At 38.8% G+C, this 15,391-nt stretch overlaps 1 protein-coding gene across 1 annotated transcript; it reads right to left on the bottom strand.

The window, feature by feature from the left end:
* Nucleotides 1-5,645: 5,645 nt before the first annotated feature.
* stx19 (syntaxin 19) lies at nucleotides 5,646-14,674 on the bottom strand. Its single transcript, XM_040147672.1, has 5 exons — nucleotides 14,453-14,674; nucleotides 10,636-10,929; nucleotides 10,181-10,417; nucleotides 8,339-8,551; nucleotides 5,646-7,694 (listed from the first exon to the last, which is right to left on the bottom strand). Exons 2-5 carry the CDS (start codon nucleotides 10,855-10,857, stop codon nucleotides 7,458-7,460), a joined length of 909 nt encoding a protein of 302 aa, XP_040003606.1. The 5' UTR covers nucleotides 10,858-10,929; nucleotides 14,453-14,674; the 3' UTR covers nucleotides 5,646-7,457.
* Between the last annotated feature and the right edge of the window lie 717 nt (nucleotides 14,675-15,391).

Below are 15,391 nucleotides of genomic sequence, written 5' to 3'. Positions count from 1 at the left end.
TATCAGTCTGCTTATTTGGGTGGAAAAATGTGTTTTGTCTTTTCACCTATGAATGCAATAGAGATTTATGATCATTTATGTGCTTTTCATTTGCCTTGAGGGAAAGGCAGAATTACTACTCATCCCAAAAATGTACTGTAAACATATTTAAAACATCTAAATCTAGACTGTCTAGGGTTCAAATACGCACACAGTTTATATTTTATCTTAATGCCAGCAGTGCACTTCAGTCTGGCTCGTGGACTCGACACAACTTTCCATTTTTGATTATGATAGCAGAAATTGTGCTGAATGCACTTACCGCGTCTGCACTGGACCACACAGCTGTTTCCCCACACAGTTATCCAATAGAGTAAATAACATTATGAAGCTTAGAGAGCCATCTAATCAATTTCTGCAGAGTTTGATGACAAGGTAGTAGAGCATGGAGTCAGGATCATATTACTTGTTACACAGACTGGACTGAGAGACAGAGACAGTTGGTCTAAATAGCTTGTGTGCTATTTCATAAATTCAAAAGAATGTACCGCAAGTTAAAAAAAAAAACATTCAAATTAATGAATTGTAGAAACATTGTACATGCTTGGATTATTTTCTACTTTAGGATACATATTTTGAGTTTTTAACACTACATTGCTAGCACGTTTGAACCTGCATTCATTTGATTATTAAATGACAATGTTACATAAATAACAGTACCGTTGTAAAATTAATCGTCATAATGTATCAAATGAGGACACTACACAAGTACAGCATGCACAAAGCAAAAGGAGTCAGGACTGATGAGCTGTACGATATACTGTGACCATTGTGTCTTTGCCTTAGACTGCGTTGTGTGCACAAGTGTGTGTGTGTGTGTGTGTGTGTGTGTGTGTGTGTGTGTGTGTGTGTGTGTGTGTGTGTTTGCCTTCTCATTACAGAGAGGATTAACCATTGGGGAGGCTCATAGTTCCCTGAGAGCGGTAAAACAAGTCAACGTCCTCAGAGACATGTTTTATTCACCCACTTCTCAGTTCATTTTCACCTCTCGTCTGTCCGGAGGTGTGAGTCAGCTGTGCTCTGGGTGGCCCTCCCACTGTTCACCTTTTATTGTAGAGTACATGAATCAATACTCAACACTGAAGAACAGAAAGGGATGCTATTGAGGTTAAGGTAAAAGTACGTCGATTGAACGCTGAATACAAGTACTGTTTGCCCTGCGTAAGACCGTTAACAACTGAAATAGTCAAAACCGGAGTGCAAAGCCTGAGGTGAACTGTTTCATTAGTTTGCAGAGACGTAAAGGGCAGGAAAGCACACCAAGAGGGACTGAATGAGAGATATTATAATTCTTGGATATCAGCTCCCTCTGCTGGACAGTTCCCACTACCCCAAGGGTCTCAGAGGAAACATAAATACTTTGGTCTTCGAGATTACACTCTCATGTTCCCATGCATTGAACCTAAGAGTGGAATTCCTGTCCATACTCATCAATAAGTTATGAGCAATGAAAACTAAGTCAGGAAATCTTATATTCCCCCAAACACAAATTATTTTCAGGAATTTGACTTTTAAATCTAAATTGTTGCTAAATTACCTCTGTTGAATGTTACAATAATGTAAAGATGTGACCAGAGTTTTCTTACATTTACGCTTTGATTTTCAGAATCTCTAAGCAGCACCTCAGAAATCTCTTTTCTTATGTTTGATTTGCAGTAAAAGCACAACACGATACAGACCGAGTATTCCATCCATTCATTGGATCTGACTGACAGGATGATTGCATCTTCTATTCACAGCTGCAGCTGTGGCAGCATGCATCATCTCCGCTGAAAGTGTTCCCACATCTTCTCATGTCGTGTTTTACATCTGTCAATATCAAAACATCATCTGGAAGAGAGATGGAAAATTTCTGAGGGAAGCAGCTTGTTTAAATCCGAGGAGATATTTAGTCCTACTCCATTTGTCTTTAAATTAGCTGAAACTGGATCTGAAATAAACGCTGCTCAGTTCCCAGATTCCCAACTAATGTAGAATTACTGCTACTCTTAGGGAACTGATAATGCTGCAAAAACAACAGGGCCAGTGTCACAGTGTGGATTCATAGTAATAGTGTTTAGTGTTCTTGTCGTCCCATCACTGCATAAAACAGAAAAGTGGGCATTACATGATAACGTGTGACAGTGAGTTCACATGCACACACAAAAAAAAACCCTTTGTTTTACACCAGTTTCACATGTGCTGAGCATTAAAGCCAGTGTTCATTCATCACACCCACCTGTCAAAAAAGATGAAAACATCTCTTGAGCCAATGTAGCAGCTACACACATATGTGTCTATTACCATTCGTTCGATTTGCATGGGATCTCCACAGATGGCTCACATGCGGATATCATGTACTGACCTTCCCAGAGCTCTTATTACTGAAGTTCATATATTACTCTGACAGAATATTTAGGTCCGAACATTTATCCTTTGATATGTAATATATAACAGTTAACTTTTGACATTAGCTGGTTTATAAATCAGGGGCTACCATAGCTTATCCTAACATCTGAAGCACAGTCTTATAAGAGCTTTTTAAAAAGAATAACATAGTCAAAGTTGCAAAAAGTGTAAAAGTTGCAAAAGTTACAAGGAGCATAAAGGTCAAAGTCTTACTGCTCTTACAACATTCTCCTGCCTGTCTCCCATCTAGGTATTATTGTGGCTTTTATTTAAATCTTCTTATCTGTAATTTTGAGTTGAAAAACTTTCCTTCTGAAAAGTCTGCAGAATACTAAAGGAGTAAAAAGGCTGAATGTATGGGTGTAAGAGCCTTATGTGACAGCTGACGCACTAGTTTATTTCTTTTGGGCTGGGCGGAAACAGCGAGGCAAGCCATTATAAACACAAATGTCAGTGACTGACTGACTGAGTGATAAAGTTACACCACTGGCCGGCCAGCCAAGTGTTGGAGTTTCCCTATTAGCCATTGCTCGTATATATATATATATATATATATATATATATATATATATATATCTCAATAATAATTTAGCTCCACTAGCAGTGACAATGTCAGTCCCAGGGATTGGTTTTGGTTTTTCCAACTACTTCACCTGCTCAGATGCCATAGGGCTTTTAGACTCTTGGTTGTTTTTAAGTAAAACATCTAATAAAAAAGTGAACTCTAGGATTGTAAAGCTAAACATGTCCTCTAATATTTCATTAAAGGGATAGTTCAGCATTTTAAGAAATGTGCTTAATTGCTTTCTTGCTGATACTAGATGAGAAGATTGATACCACTCTCATGTTTACCATTTACCACGGTAAATACAAGGCTACATCCAGCATCTCTTAGCTTTGCATAGAGACTGGAGGCAGGGGGAATCAGTTAGCCTGGCTCTGTCCAAAGGTAGAAAGAATATGAATTTACGAACTTATGGAAATTTTTGAGTCTTTATGATAAGCCAAAAATAATTAGCAGCTGGCTCTAGCTTCATATTTTAAATACAGACATCAGAGGTAAATAGTAGAATAGTAGACTATTTTGACATCTCAAAAAGTCAAACTGCTCCTTTAAATGTATCAAAGGGACCTAGAAACTGATGTGAAATTAAGCAATTCCTAACAGGAAAATCAGGAAAAACTGATTTCTTGAATTTTCATTCCACGTTGAAAAAATATTTACAATGTAAAGATTCAATAATCTAAATCAGGGTAGCCATAGTATCATCGCTGGTACTGTAGCCGCAACTGCTGCTGCCAGACTCATCGTACAGTGATTTATCACTTTCTGAGGGTCCTGATATCTCTCGGTTCAGATTTTGATGGGAGTGATAAAACCAGGCAGTAAAGTAATGTCAGCTCTCTATAACCACAGCTGTTGTTACTCACTGAGGGGCTGCTTTGATGTTGTTCAGACATTTGGAGAAAGTCTTTGGGATCCACGTTGTAACTGACAGGCCAGACAAAAGAAATACGTACTCTGCATAGTCACATACGGACGTCACTGCGACTCTGTCAGCCATGATCACTGTCGCAAACTATCAGTAATCAGATGTGACTTATGGTTGAATATGTGGTTGCTGGACTTCATGTGTGAGCAAGTACATGAGCGAAAATAAAAATAGGAATAGATACTTACTTAATAAAAAGCCACAAATCAGTGCTGAACTGCAGTTATCTTTACTTATTACCTATCTCACATCAGCATGATTCTGTTGTTTTGAACAGCTTTTAGTCTATTTAGACCGTTGGAAATAAAGAGAGCAATCTGTCATGCTCTTCTAATCTAAGTTCATTACATAATAACACAATGACGGGTGCTGAGTTGTATGTATTTCAGAAAATGTTGGTCACTATTTGGCCAGGTCAAGAAAGAAGACATAAACTTTCTCATGAATCTAAAAATGCTGCTCGATAGCCAAAAATATCTTACAAAACCAATGAAAAATATAACTGTCTTTGGGTGAAACCCAAGGACCGCCTTGTTGTTTTCAGGTCATCGCACCTGGGAGCAGGTGTATGTTCAGAGTTGGAAACAAGATGAATCCACAGTGCTACCTATAAACAAGAGAAAACTGTTATTGTACGGGGCAGCTCCCAGAGTATGCAACTGATTGTGAAGCAGGGTGATGCTGGCAAAAGTGAGGCCAGTCCCCTTGCCCCACCTTACAAAACCAGAGAGAGAAAGAGTTTTGGAAAGGAGTTGCCGGTGACGATGGCTGACCCGCGTGGGGTTCAGATGTCGAGAGGTTTCTGAACTGACCACTGCACATGCTCCCATGATCTGGTGCTCTAATGAATTTCTAATATAAACCCCGGAAGCTTTCTCTCGGGCATCTCAGACATCCCTGCTACTCTGTTAGTATGTTTGAAGAAAATCCACCTAATTCCATTTTACAGCTTTCCCACTTCAGTCTATTCCCATTTTTCTCTGTGATGGTTGCAATGATATGCTGCATATTCCTGCATTATGACACCTCAGTCTGTATTACAGTTGCTTGTGTCACCCATAGGCATAATCATGAGACAAGTGTTTTGCCTGTGACATACTATCTGATAGCATAAGATGACTAGATATTCATATAGATCTTAAAAAAACAAGGGGGGGGGGCTGTAACAGATTCCAAATTGATTTTGATAGGAACAGTCATTTCCTTTGTTGTTTAATATTGTTCCTCTCCTAATGTCTTGGAGCAGAAGCAAGAAAGACATCATCATTATGTGCTGTACACTAGATCAAAGTAAAATTCTTCTTTTCTGTCTAGTTTTTGCTGACAACTGTTTATGTTGACAATGATTGAAGTGACAGAGTGTAAATTCTTAAATTGGGAAGCGCCATTCTCCTGTTATGAGTAATGTCCTGTATGAGCTGTTTTGTAATGGCTCACCAATAATGATAACAGCATGACAATGTCTATTCTTCATTGTTAAATCTTGGAGGCAAATTCATGTTGAGAATTTATGTTTTCAATTATGGCACTTGCATAATTACATAGTTATGTGATCATATGCCCTTTAACAGTTTAAACATTAAGTGTTAACCTATTTTTAACTGGCAATTATCTCAGTGAACACTGGATGGCATTGTTGCTGTTCAAGAACCCCTGCAATTTGCAGCAGTATTTAATTTTTCTTCACTAGGTCTCAGGGAAGACAGACAGTACGCTGTGCTGCATTACAATGTATTGTTATTGGATTTACATATTTGGAATTTACATATTTGATGTATGCCTATCTCTCAGAATGTCATTCTAATCAGACTGAGACTGATGCAAAACACAGAAAATCACAAGACTTTTCCAGTCAGATAGCAGAAGTAATCAAACACCTCAGCTCATACATGTCACACCTGGTTCCTCTACTAGATCTGACGGATCAGTGTAAATAATAGTTAACCTAAATAAAAAACCGCGCTGACAGATGGTGTTTTTTGACATGTAACATGAGATGTCAGTCCCTCATGCGATGAATAAATTGACTTAAAATAGATATTTTTTTTACCACTGTTTGGTTCTTCTGTTGCCCATTTTCCTCATAATGTCAAGTTGACATGTGTGCTCGCTTTTAATTATTCTCTGAACCTAGGAGTATTTCCTTTAAAAGGAAGACTACTCAACAGAGACGGGTCCTCTTACCATCTGCTAGAAGAGAACACTTCTGTTTACGCACTGTTACCTGGAACATACAGTAGCTGTCTGGCAGCTATCCTGGAATAGCAGACAAACCTGGTTTTTCCAGTCTGGCTTTGGCACACCCAGTTCAGTATTTTGTCCTGGACACCAGATACCATGGGCTCACTGAGGAACATAACTGTCACTGCTGATGAGAGGTCAGTTTTAAGTCATTCTGTGAGCAAGTGAGATCAACAGAATGAAGTGGCTGTATCTCCTGAAATAAATGACTGGTTATTTACATCTCAGTCATTATCCCATCAGGGGAAGTGAGTGGGTATTTTCAACTGAGCATTAAGTAAAAAATGAAACAGGAGATGATTACCTGTCAAAAGGTGTGTTTATCGGTTATACAGCATATTCCCAGTATTTTTGTCTGAACTGCTGGTACTCCCTCAGGCAAGAGGTTCTCCCCTTTTGTGCAACATAATGATATCAATAATAATGATGCATATAGATGCCAGATATTTTTATCTGAACAATGTAACAGTTCCAATAGAATAATGAATTGCCATCACACTCCAAAACACAAAACATCATGAGAAGTTAAATATTTCCTGAAATGAAAAATTCAACAATTTTCTGCAGTTTTGTCCTCTTGACAGAAACATTTTGAGCAAGGCTTGTTATTCAGAGTTTTACTTGAATCCCCGCCTCTGTGAAACCGCATAAATTAATAACATTTTCTTCACTGAAATTGATAAGACTTTGAAATGCAAATGAGACTAATGACTAATTGTAAAACAAGTTCTTTTTTTTTCATCAGCATGTGGACCAAGAAATGAAAAGAATATACAGTGACTCAAAAATTTTAGTTTGTGCTGAAAAGAAAAGAGAAAAGTTATAGATGAGTCTTAAAGTGCAAATACTGTATAAAAAATGAGCTCCTGTGGCACAAAAAAGATGAGAGGCTCTTTTAAAAGAAATCGGGAAATATCAGTTTTGCTGATCTTGCAGTGGCAGTGGCAGAAGCAGTGATCTACCCTTGTTTGTGACCTCTGTCAGATGACAGCGAAGGTCTCCAGTAAGCAGCAGTGTTGGTGAGTAGTACTCACTGAACTGTCTCTTCCAATAGTGGTTGCTTCACATCCTCTTGAAAGAAACAAGTGCCTCAAATACCAATTCTGGCCCTTCCCCCTAATTGTTTTCTATGCTCTGCTGAATCTGTCTTCAGAGCTGCTCTGTTCAAAAATTGCAGTACGATAACCTGCACTTTAATGGTACTTGATTTCCGTGTTGCTCATTCCCAAAAGGTAAGTGATATTTTTGAAATAAAACGTTATTTGGAATGACCATTGAGGTAAAAACGTATATGTGTTATAAGCAGCATCTCCAGGGAGGGCAGCAGCAGCAGCACAGCTGTCGAAGTGGGTTCTTCTTCTTATACCTGGCAGCCAGCTTGAACTTCTCATTAGTTGCAGCCACATAGTCCTGTGTCCTCTCCACATTGGTCTGGATGTGGTCAATGTAGGCCCCTTGCTCCTCCACCAGCATGAAAATGTCCATGAACAGGTCCCTCAGCTCCTTCATATTGTTCTCCAGGCTCAAGAGCTCCTGTTAGTGGAGAAGGATTATGGGATTAATACTGATGATATGAGGAACTTTAGTCAGAGGCTGGAGGTGGTCAGAGAGAGAACTGGACGACTTGGGATACAATGAGGGAACAGACTCAGTTGTTGATACAACAGAGCCAGGGCACAAATAATACTTAAACGTCCTCGTCTGAAAGCGCTGTGAGCTAACCAAGTCGTTTTTTTTTACTAATCCTAACCAAACAGTGACCATTTCATAAGCTTAAGCTTGAAACTATTTATGAATGTGCTTGATTTATTAATGTTAATTTGATTTACACACACTTCCATATTTAGTGCTTCGTTGAATATACTGGAGCATTCAGATAGATCAGAAATTCACACTTATATTTACCAGAAGAATTCTGACAGCACAAATTTGAAAAAAAAAAAATCGTTGACGATAAACAAGCCTTTGTGATTGTTTGACTTAATGAAAAAATCAAGAAACAATCCCTTTAAATATGTTAGGAAGCCACAACATATAGAAAAGAAATGTACTCTCAAGTTTATATATTGGCAAACTATATATTTCCAACAAAATTGATCACACAATAAAATAATAACATTGATGTGAAAACTTTGTCATAGCCCTGGGATTTCCAAGTCGCTTGGCACTGATCTCACCTTGTGTCGCTGCTCGATCTCAGATAGTTGTGACCGTGTGATTCTGTCATCATTCAGCAGGTTCTCGTTGAAGACCTCCCATTTTCCTGTGGCGACCATCTCATTTACCTCCTCCTCCGCCACATCCCTTCCGGATACCTCCAGCTGCCGGATAATGAAGTGCTTACAGCGCTCCTGCTTTGTCAGCAGACCTTCATTATACTGCCGCATTACCTGAACGTAATTATAGCAAAAAGAGAGAATGAAAATGAAGGAGTGGGAGGGGAAATGAGAAATGAAAAGGTATTTGAGTCCCATCTTTCTTAGCGTAGGCATAATTTATGTGTGGTACCGTGACCCTCTTGACAGCACTGGTGGTACAACAAAAGATTCTATGCTAGACAATACATTTACTTTACATTTAAGCATAGAAAGACACAGACAGTATTGATACAAAATTAAGTGCTTTCATTATCTGGTTCTGGCATACATATGAGTATATACAGTGGCATGAAAAAGTTTGGGTACCCCTAGTCAAAATTTCTGTTTCTGTGAATAGTTAAGCGAATAAAAGATGACCAGATTTCCAAAAGGCATAAAGTTAAAGTTGACGCATTTCTTTAATATTTTACATTATATTACCTTTTAAATTCCATCTTTTACAGTTTGGAAATATCAAAGAAAAGGAAAAAGGCTCGAAACAAAAGTTTGGGCACCTTGCATGGTCAGTTACATCCTCTTTGGCAAGTATCACAGCTTGTAAATGCTTTTGTAGCAGCTAAGAGTCTTCCAGTTCTTGTTTGGGGGATTTTCGCCCATTCTTCTTTGCAAAAGCTTCTAGTTCTGATTGATTCCTGGACCATCTTGGATGCACTGCTCTCCGGAGGTCTATCCAAAGACTTTCGCTGATGTTTGGGGCCGGGGTACTGTTGAGGGCCATGGCAAAACCTACCTTTGCTCATTGCAGCCAAAACGTTCTATTTTAACTTTATCAATCTACAGGACTTGTTTCCAAACTGCATCAGGCTTGTTTACATGTTTCTTTGCAAACTTCTGTCGCTGAATTTTGCAGTGAGGACAGTGCATCACCACTCCAGAGTCCGCTAAATCTTTGCCGTCAAATGGGGGTGTTGATTTACCTTTCTAACGATCCTATGAGCTGTTATCTCGAAAGTTTTCTTTGTCTTCCAGACCTCAACTTGATCTCTACCGTTCCTGTTAATTATGAACTGAGGAAACGGCTACCTGAAAACGCTTTGCTATCTTATTATAGGCTCGTCCTGCTTTGTGGGCATCAACGAATTTAATTTGCAGAGCGCTAGGCAGCTAGGAGCCCATGGCTGCTGATTGTTAGGACAAGGTTTGGGGAGTCAGAGTATTTATAGAGATTTGAAATTTGGATCACCTGGCCTTTCCTAATGATGATTGTAAACAAGCCATAGCACTGAGAAGCTAAATGAGACCTTGGTAAAAGTTATCTGAGAGCTCAACTTTCTTGGGGTGCCAGAAACTTTTGTAAGGTGCTCCTTTCCTTTTTTCACTCTGAAACTGTACAAAACAAAAATAATACACGAATCCTGCTTGAAATGTTGAAAAGAACGTTTCACCTTTAACTTTATGCCTTTTGGAGATCTGGCCATCTTTTACTCGCTTAGCTATTCACAGTAACAGAAATTTTGTCCAGGGGTGCCCAATATTTCATGCTACTGTAAATACAAATAAAATGACCAATTTTCTTATTTTTATATTGAGAGAACAAGACCGTTGGAAGCAAAATTAAGCCCCAATCAAAATGGATGTTTTGACTCCAAAAAAAGTGTTGTTTCAAGTATCCACAGCAAAGTAGTAGATCATATTTACAACCTGCTGGAATTTACGGTACAGCACTGCATGCTGGGAGCATTGTATTCGCGTTGTAACAGCATTGGGTCCATGCTGATCCTCAGTTCTTTGGACCTGTTTTGAAAGAGCATCTAAACGCCGGTTGAGGCTTTCGGCCTGGAGCTTGATGTTTCGTGTAATGCTGCTCTCCTTCTTCATCACACTGAAACGACGCATGGCTGCCACCAGTGTCTTTTGCTGCTGAGTAAACTTTAGCACCTGTTTGTGGTTAAGATTTGACAAAACTTCTGTTCATTATCACTTCTGACACAAACTGAAATGAAGATAATTTATTTTAATTATAAAATCTTCATTTCTATCATCTCAGTCAAATATGAAATGTTATAATAATTAATATAATTCAAAAAATATTTTTTTTGATTGGAAAAAGAAGAATTAGGAAAAACAAAAACAAAGAAAGTTTATTTATTCCTCACCTCTGTCTCCAGCACTGTGATGTCATCTCGGATTTTCTGAGCCTCAGACAAGAAATTGTCAATGATTGGCTCCTCCTCAAACACCACAGCCTGTGGTGTTATCACTCCGACCACCAAAGAGTCATCATTATCACCCTCCACTGAGAGAGGGTTGGTATTCTCACTCGCTGCCCCAGAAAACTCTTGAGCCCTCTGCTGCAGCTCTTCCAAGCGGTCTCTCATTGTGGAAGAGCCCTCACCAAAGCTCACTCCTCAAGCTGCTGTACGGTTCTTGTCAATCCTGACAAAAGGACGCTGGAAAATAAATAATATTAAAGTTTAATGATTCCTGTTGTTGGGTTGTAGCAGTAGATAATAACAACAAAAATAAAGTAGGGAAAACAGAAAATACTTATGTTAAAGTGGAGGATAAAAAGGAATTTATAAACTCATATTAAATGTGTCAAGTAGAGGTAGTAAAGTTTCAAGGGATGCAACTGGTGAGATTGTCTTAGTTTACTTAATTAATAAGCTATAATTATGTAAAGTACATCTGTATCAAGTTGATAATTTCACAATCACAAATAAATAAATAAATTCACTAAAAACTAGTAATGTGATTTTTTTCAGAGATTTAAAAGGATCTAAAATTCAGCAATTATATCACAGCTGCTAATTCCATTAATGCTCCATGACTTTAATATTCTGGGGATCAGCTTGTTTTCTCTCTTTCCCAGAACTGAATGGGAGGTAGATTTTATCTCTGTTTGGCATAGGGGTTAGAGGTGGGGGTAGTCGTGCCACCTCGTGCCATGAATGTGAGGATGGGACTAGCAAGGCGAAGTAAATATTTACTGTTGATGGTCACTAAATAGCTCTAAATGCTAGGCTAGCCGTTTTTAAACTGCAGGGTCGCAGTGCCCTGTTTTCCACTTAAATACAGATGATATGATGTGTGGGTGTGGCAGGTTTTGAGCTGTCTGGAGAGCAAAGGAAGATATAATTAAAATTTGCTTGAGTAATTATTGCAATTACTTTTTCAGTGATTAAATTTTTCAAGTAACTCGTCTCACTCTGCTGGTGAAAACATAACAACTGCTAATACTAAGCTAATGAGCACATAGTACCCACAGTGTTGGAAAATGTGTTTTGGTGCAATAGAGAAGAGCTAATGTCATACCCATAGATGCTTTGAAGTAAATGGTAAATGAATGCATTTATAGAGTGCTTTGCCCCAGTAACCGCAGCTCCAATAATAACTCCATTACATTAAAATTAGAAATAAATACAGAGAATGTGCTGTTTGAAATAGTACCAAAATTATGTAAAGACTATACATATAAGATACATATTAATAATGCACAACTTATAAAATAGCAATATGCATATAGTAAACACCTATAGTATGTAATTAACTGTGAAGGTAATATGGGAGTTTCACACATATTCAAATTTTCAGTTATAGCCATGATCTACGTACAGTATATGTTGGAGCAACCCTGTCTCCTAAAAAGTGCATTTACCTACTACTAATTTGGCATTCTGGTTATGTTTTGAGGGAAACTTATCTGCTGCCAGGTTTATGTTTGGTGGGAAAGTATTTTCTGTGGAAAGAAGTAGACATGATCTTTCCCTATCCTTAACCAAGTGCTGTGAGTGCTTAAACATAACAATAAAGGTTAACAATGCTTTGGTTCCAATGAGTGGATTTTGAATTGCAAGAGTGGATATAGGAAAACAAATTAACTATGTGGTTAGTGAACATTGATAACGATATGTTTAGTATCAATATTTTGCGACTTACAAGTTGCTGTATGTTAATTGTTTTGATAACCAAAAAAAAAAAAACAATAAATAAATAAATATATAAATGCAGACATCTATCAAGGCCAATCTCAAACAACATACACCAGACTTTAGAGAAAAAAAATTTGAATACATTGTAATTAATTCCAGATCTGCCCCTGCAGGTAATGGTTTCTTCCCTGGTCCATTTCCCATCTATCCACCAAGTTTGGTGCAAATCGGTTCTGTACTTTTTGCGTAATCCTGCTTACAAACACACAGGTGAAAACATAACTTCTTGGCAGAGGTAATAAACACCTGAGAAGACAGTTCCTATACTAAATACTGCCCCTGTAGTTCAGGCAAATGCACCTTCAGGTAACTGTGTACTCTGGTGTGTCCAGTGTGAGTCAAAGCATGATTAGTGTTTGTTTATATCCCTATAAATGTATCTGTCCTGATATCAGTATAACTGATGATGAGCCATATCTGCACTCTCCTGAACACTGAGATATATTTTTAACTCTATGAAAAACAACATGAGATGAATGAGCAGAAAGTTTATCTGCGACATCAGTCAGTTTGACTCAAGTTAATTTTCCCATGAGAACTGAGTGGGTTGTTTGTGTTCAGCAGCACACTCAGCAAAAACAAAGAGAGAACAAAAAATGCCAGGTTGTCTAGCATCTTAAAAAATGACAAGTAGGAAAAGTGAACTTGATAAACACCTTAACTAAAAGAACAAGCACACACAGACACAGACACACACGCACACACACATACAGACACACACACACACACACACACACACACACACACACACACACACACAGAGACAGAGATACAGACACACAAGAAACATAAATGCTGACACACACACACAGTATGTCAGAGGTGACTATTGTTTACTAAGTGAGGAAATTAAAAAAGTTATCTTCATAACAACTGCTAAAGATATAACACATTCCACTTTTTAACTCCAGCATGGTGATATCTGCCAAAGCTGAAGTAAACAAGTTTGGTGCTTATGGTTAAAAGCATCATACAGACTCTGATTTCCTAAATGTCTTTGACAAGTGAACTGTATTCAACAACAAATTCCAAATCATTCAAATGTGCATACCAAAGTTCTGAAACTGCCTTAGCAACACAGGGATTTGGGTTTTAGAGGCCCTAAACATAATCTTTTGGAGGCACATGATTGTGTGGGGGGAGCACAGTGTGTGGCTGTTGAGAAATGGAGCATTTCAGATCACAGACTGTCCCACTTGTGGATAGATTTCAAACAGGAAAAAGCTTATTTTCTGTGTTTGTGTGTGTGTGTGTGTGTGTGTGTGTGTGTGTGTGTGTGTGAGAGAGAGAGAGAGAGAGAGAGCGTGGTAACTACTACAAACTTTTCAGAGCTCAAAGAATGTAAAAGTGTCTTTTGATTTCTGGGCTGATCTCTCTCCCTCTCCCTTTACCTCTCTCTTTCCCTAACTGCCCAGCCCAGAAGAGCCGATTAAAAAAAAATTGCTCAAAGGATTTGGGAGCACATTCTTCCGTGTTTAGCCTTAAAACCTGGAAGGAAGTGGAGCATGGTTCAAGACAGAGTCTAGCCTCTCTCTCTGTGATTGAACGTTTCGTTCTCAAAAACAAGCAAATATTTTCTTCCTGCCATCCATCTGCTCCTTTGTTTCTGAGGGAAATGTTGTGTTGATACTCTCTCAACTCCATGCAGGTGGAATGTAGGAGTGCCCAAATGTTGTATTTTATCACAGGTCACACTTTTGCACTTTGCATGCTGGGCTTTTAACTTTACCAGAAACAATGAATACTGCTTAAAATATTCCAAAAGATGCAGCTGGTTAAGCAAGTAGTCCTACTTTGCTCACTTCTTTAAGTTCAAGCTGGACTCTCCGTCAATAAATGAATGGCCTACAACATAGAAAAAAACAGCAAAAAGATACAGGCTAACTTTATCGTATGAGTATAGAACTTATTTCCAAAAACTTTTACAAACATTTACAGTCTGTGGCCGTAGCAAACAGTCAGTCTGAAATGAGGATTTTACCTTAATATTGTTAGTATTCCATCATAGGCTGCATGATGAGTGTTTCCATTTAGTGTTCACCAGGAGTGTAATCCAAAACAAGCTCACACATTCATTGATATCATCATGTCGTCTTCAGAGCTCCTCAGATTCACCTAATGCTCATCAGCTGTGAGTTACAGGTCTGAATACTCTGTAACAGTTATGCCACCAACTGTTTATGAGGCCAGTTAGACTCACAAGCAGGGAAAGTTCTGAGGGACTCTGGCTGAGTCAGTCACAAGCACCTCCCCCTCCTTTTGAGAAGGGTCTGGACATGGCCAATAGGAAAGGATCAGACTAAGGTCTCATTTGATTATCTAAAGAAAAGAGAGGTGACGTGATTAAGTAAATGAGGAGGGAGAGACAGCATGGAGAGCACAGGGAATTCATAAACCCTTCCCTTCAGGCTTATTCCTGGACAGGAAAATAGAACAGAGCAAATAGAAGTGTATTGTGTACATTGCTGAGGCCAAACAATGAGGATTGTGGTTAGGGTGTCAAACAGGGTGTTGGGTTTCGGCTCTGCAAAGTTAAGTCCTATCTGAAATGTCTGGGTTCGTGGGGTAAGCCCTCCTGGTCTGGGGGTATTGTACTCCTTAGGCCCCAGAAAGTCTGCTGAGTAGTTTTGACAGATTTCTACTGACAAGCTCCCTACAACCCAGGCGCCTTTTCAATACGGGGAAGGGATGCAGTCGCTCTCTGCTATGCAGCATAATGCGCTGTGCAAAGCTGTTTGAGGTACGGTGTCACAGGGAGCAAGGGGAGACAGGTTTTGAGGATGAGAAGAGTTTTTTGGGGACAAGACTTCAGTCTTCATCATTGATACTTTAGAGGCTGGTTGCAGAATTTCTGTCATTTTTCATTATCTGTGTGGAGAAAACCTTCAAAATGCAGCAACCATGTTGTTAATCGTGTGGC

The sequence above is a fragment of the Xiphias gladius genome, chromosome 16 (genome assembly GCF_016859285.1).
Source record: "Xiphias gladius isolate SHS-SW01 ecotype Sanya breed wild chromosome 16, ASM1685928v1, whole genome shotgun sequence".
In the NCBI taxonomy this organism is placed as follows: Eukaryota; Metazoa; Chordata; class Actinopteri; order Istiophoriformes; family Xiphiidae; genus Xiphias; species Xiphias gladius.
Note: the sequence above shows the minus strand (reverse complement) of the source record. Positions and strands in the feature narration are given on the sequence as shown.

Coding starts and splice junctions, on each gene's coding strand:
- stx19 (XM_040147672.1), bottom strand. CDS start 10,857: ATGAGAGACCGCTTGGAAGAGCTGCAGCAGAGGGCTCAAGAGTTTTCT. Junction 8,552..10,180: donor TGTACCGTAAATTCCAGCAG/GTTGTAAATATG, acceptor AATTACGTTCAG/GTAATGCGGCAGTATAATGA. Junction 7,695..8,338: donor AGATCGAGCAGCGACACAAG/GTGAGATCAGTG, acceptor CTCCACTAACAG/GAGCTCTTGAGCCTGGAGAA.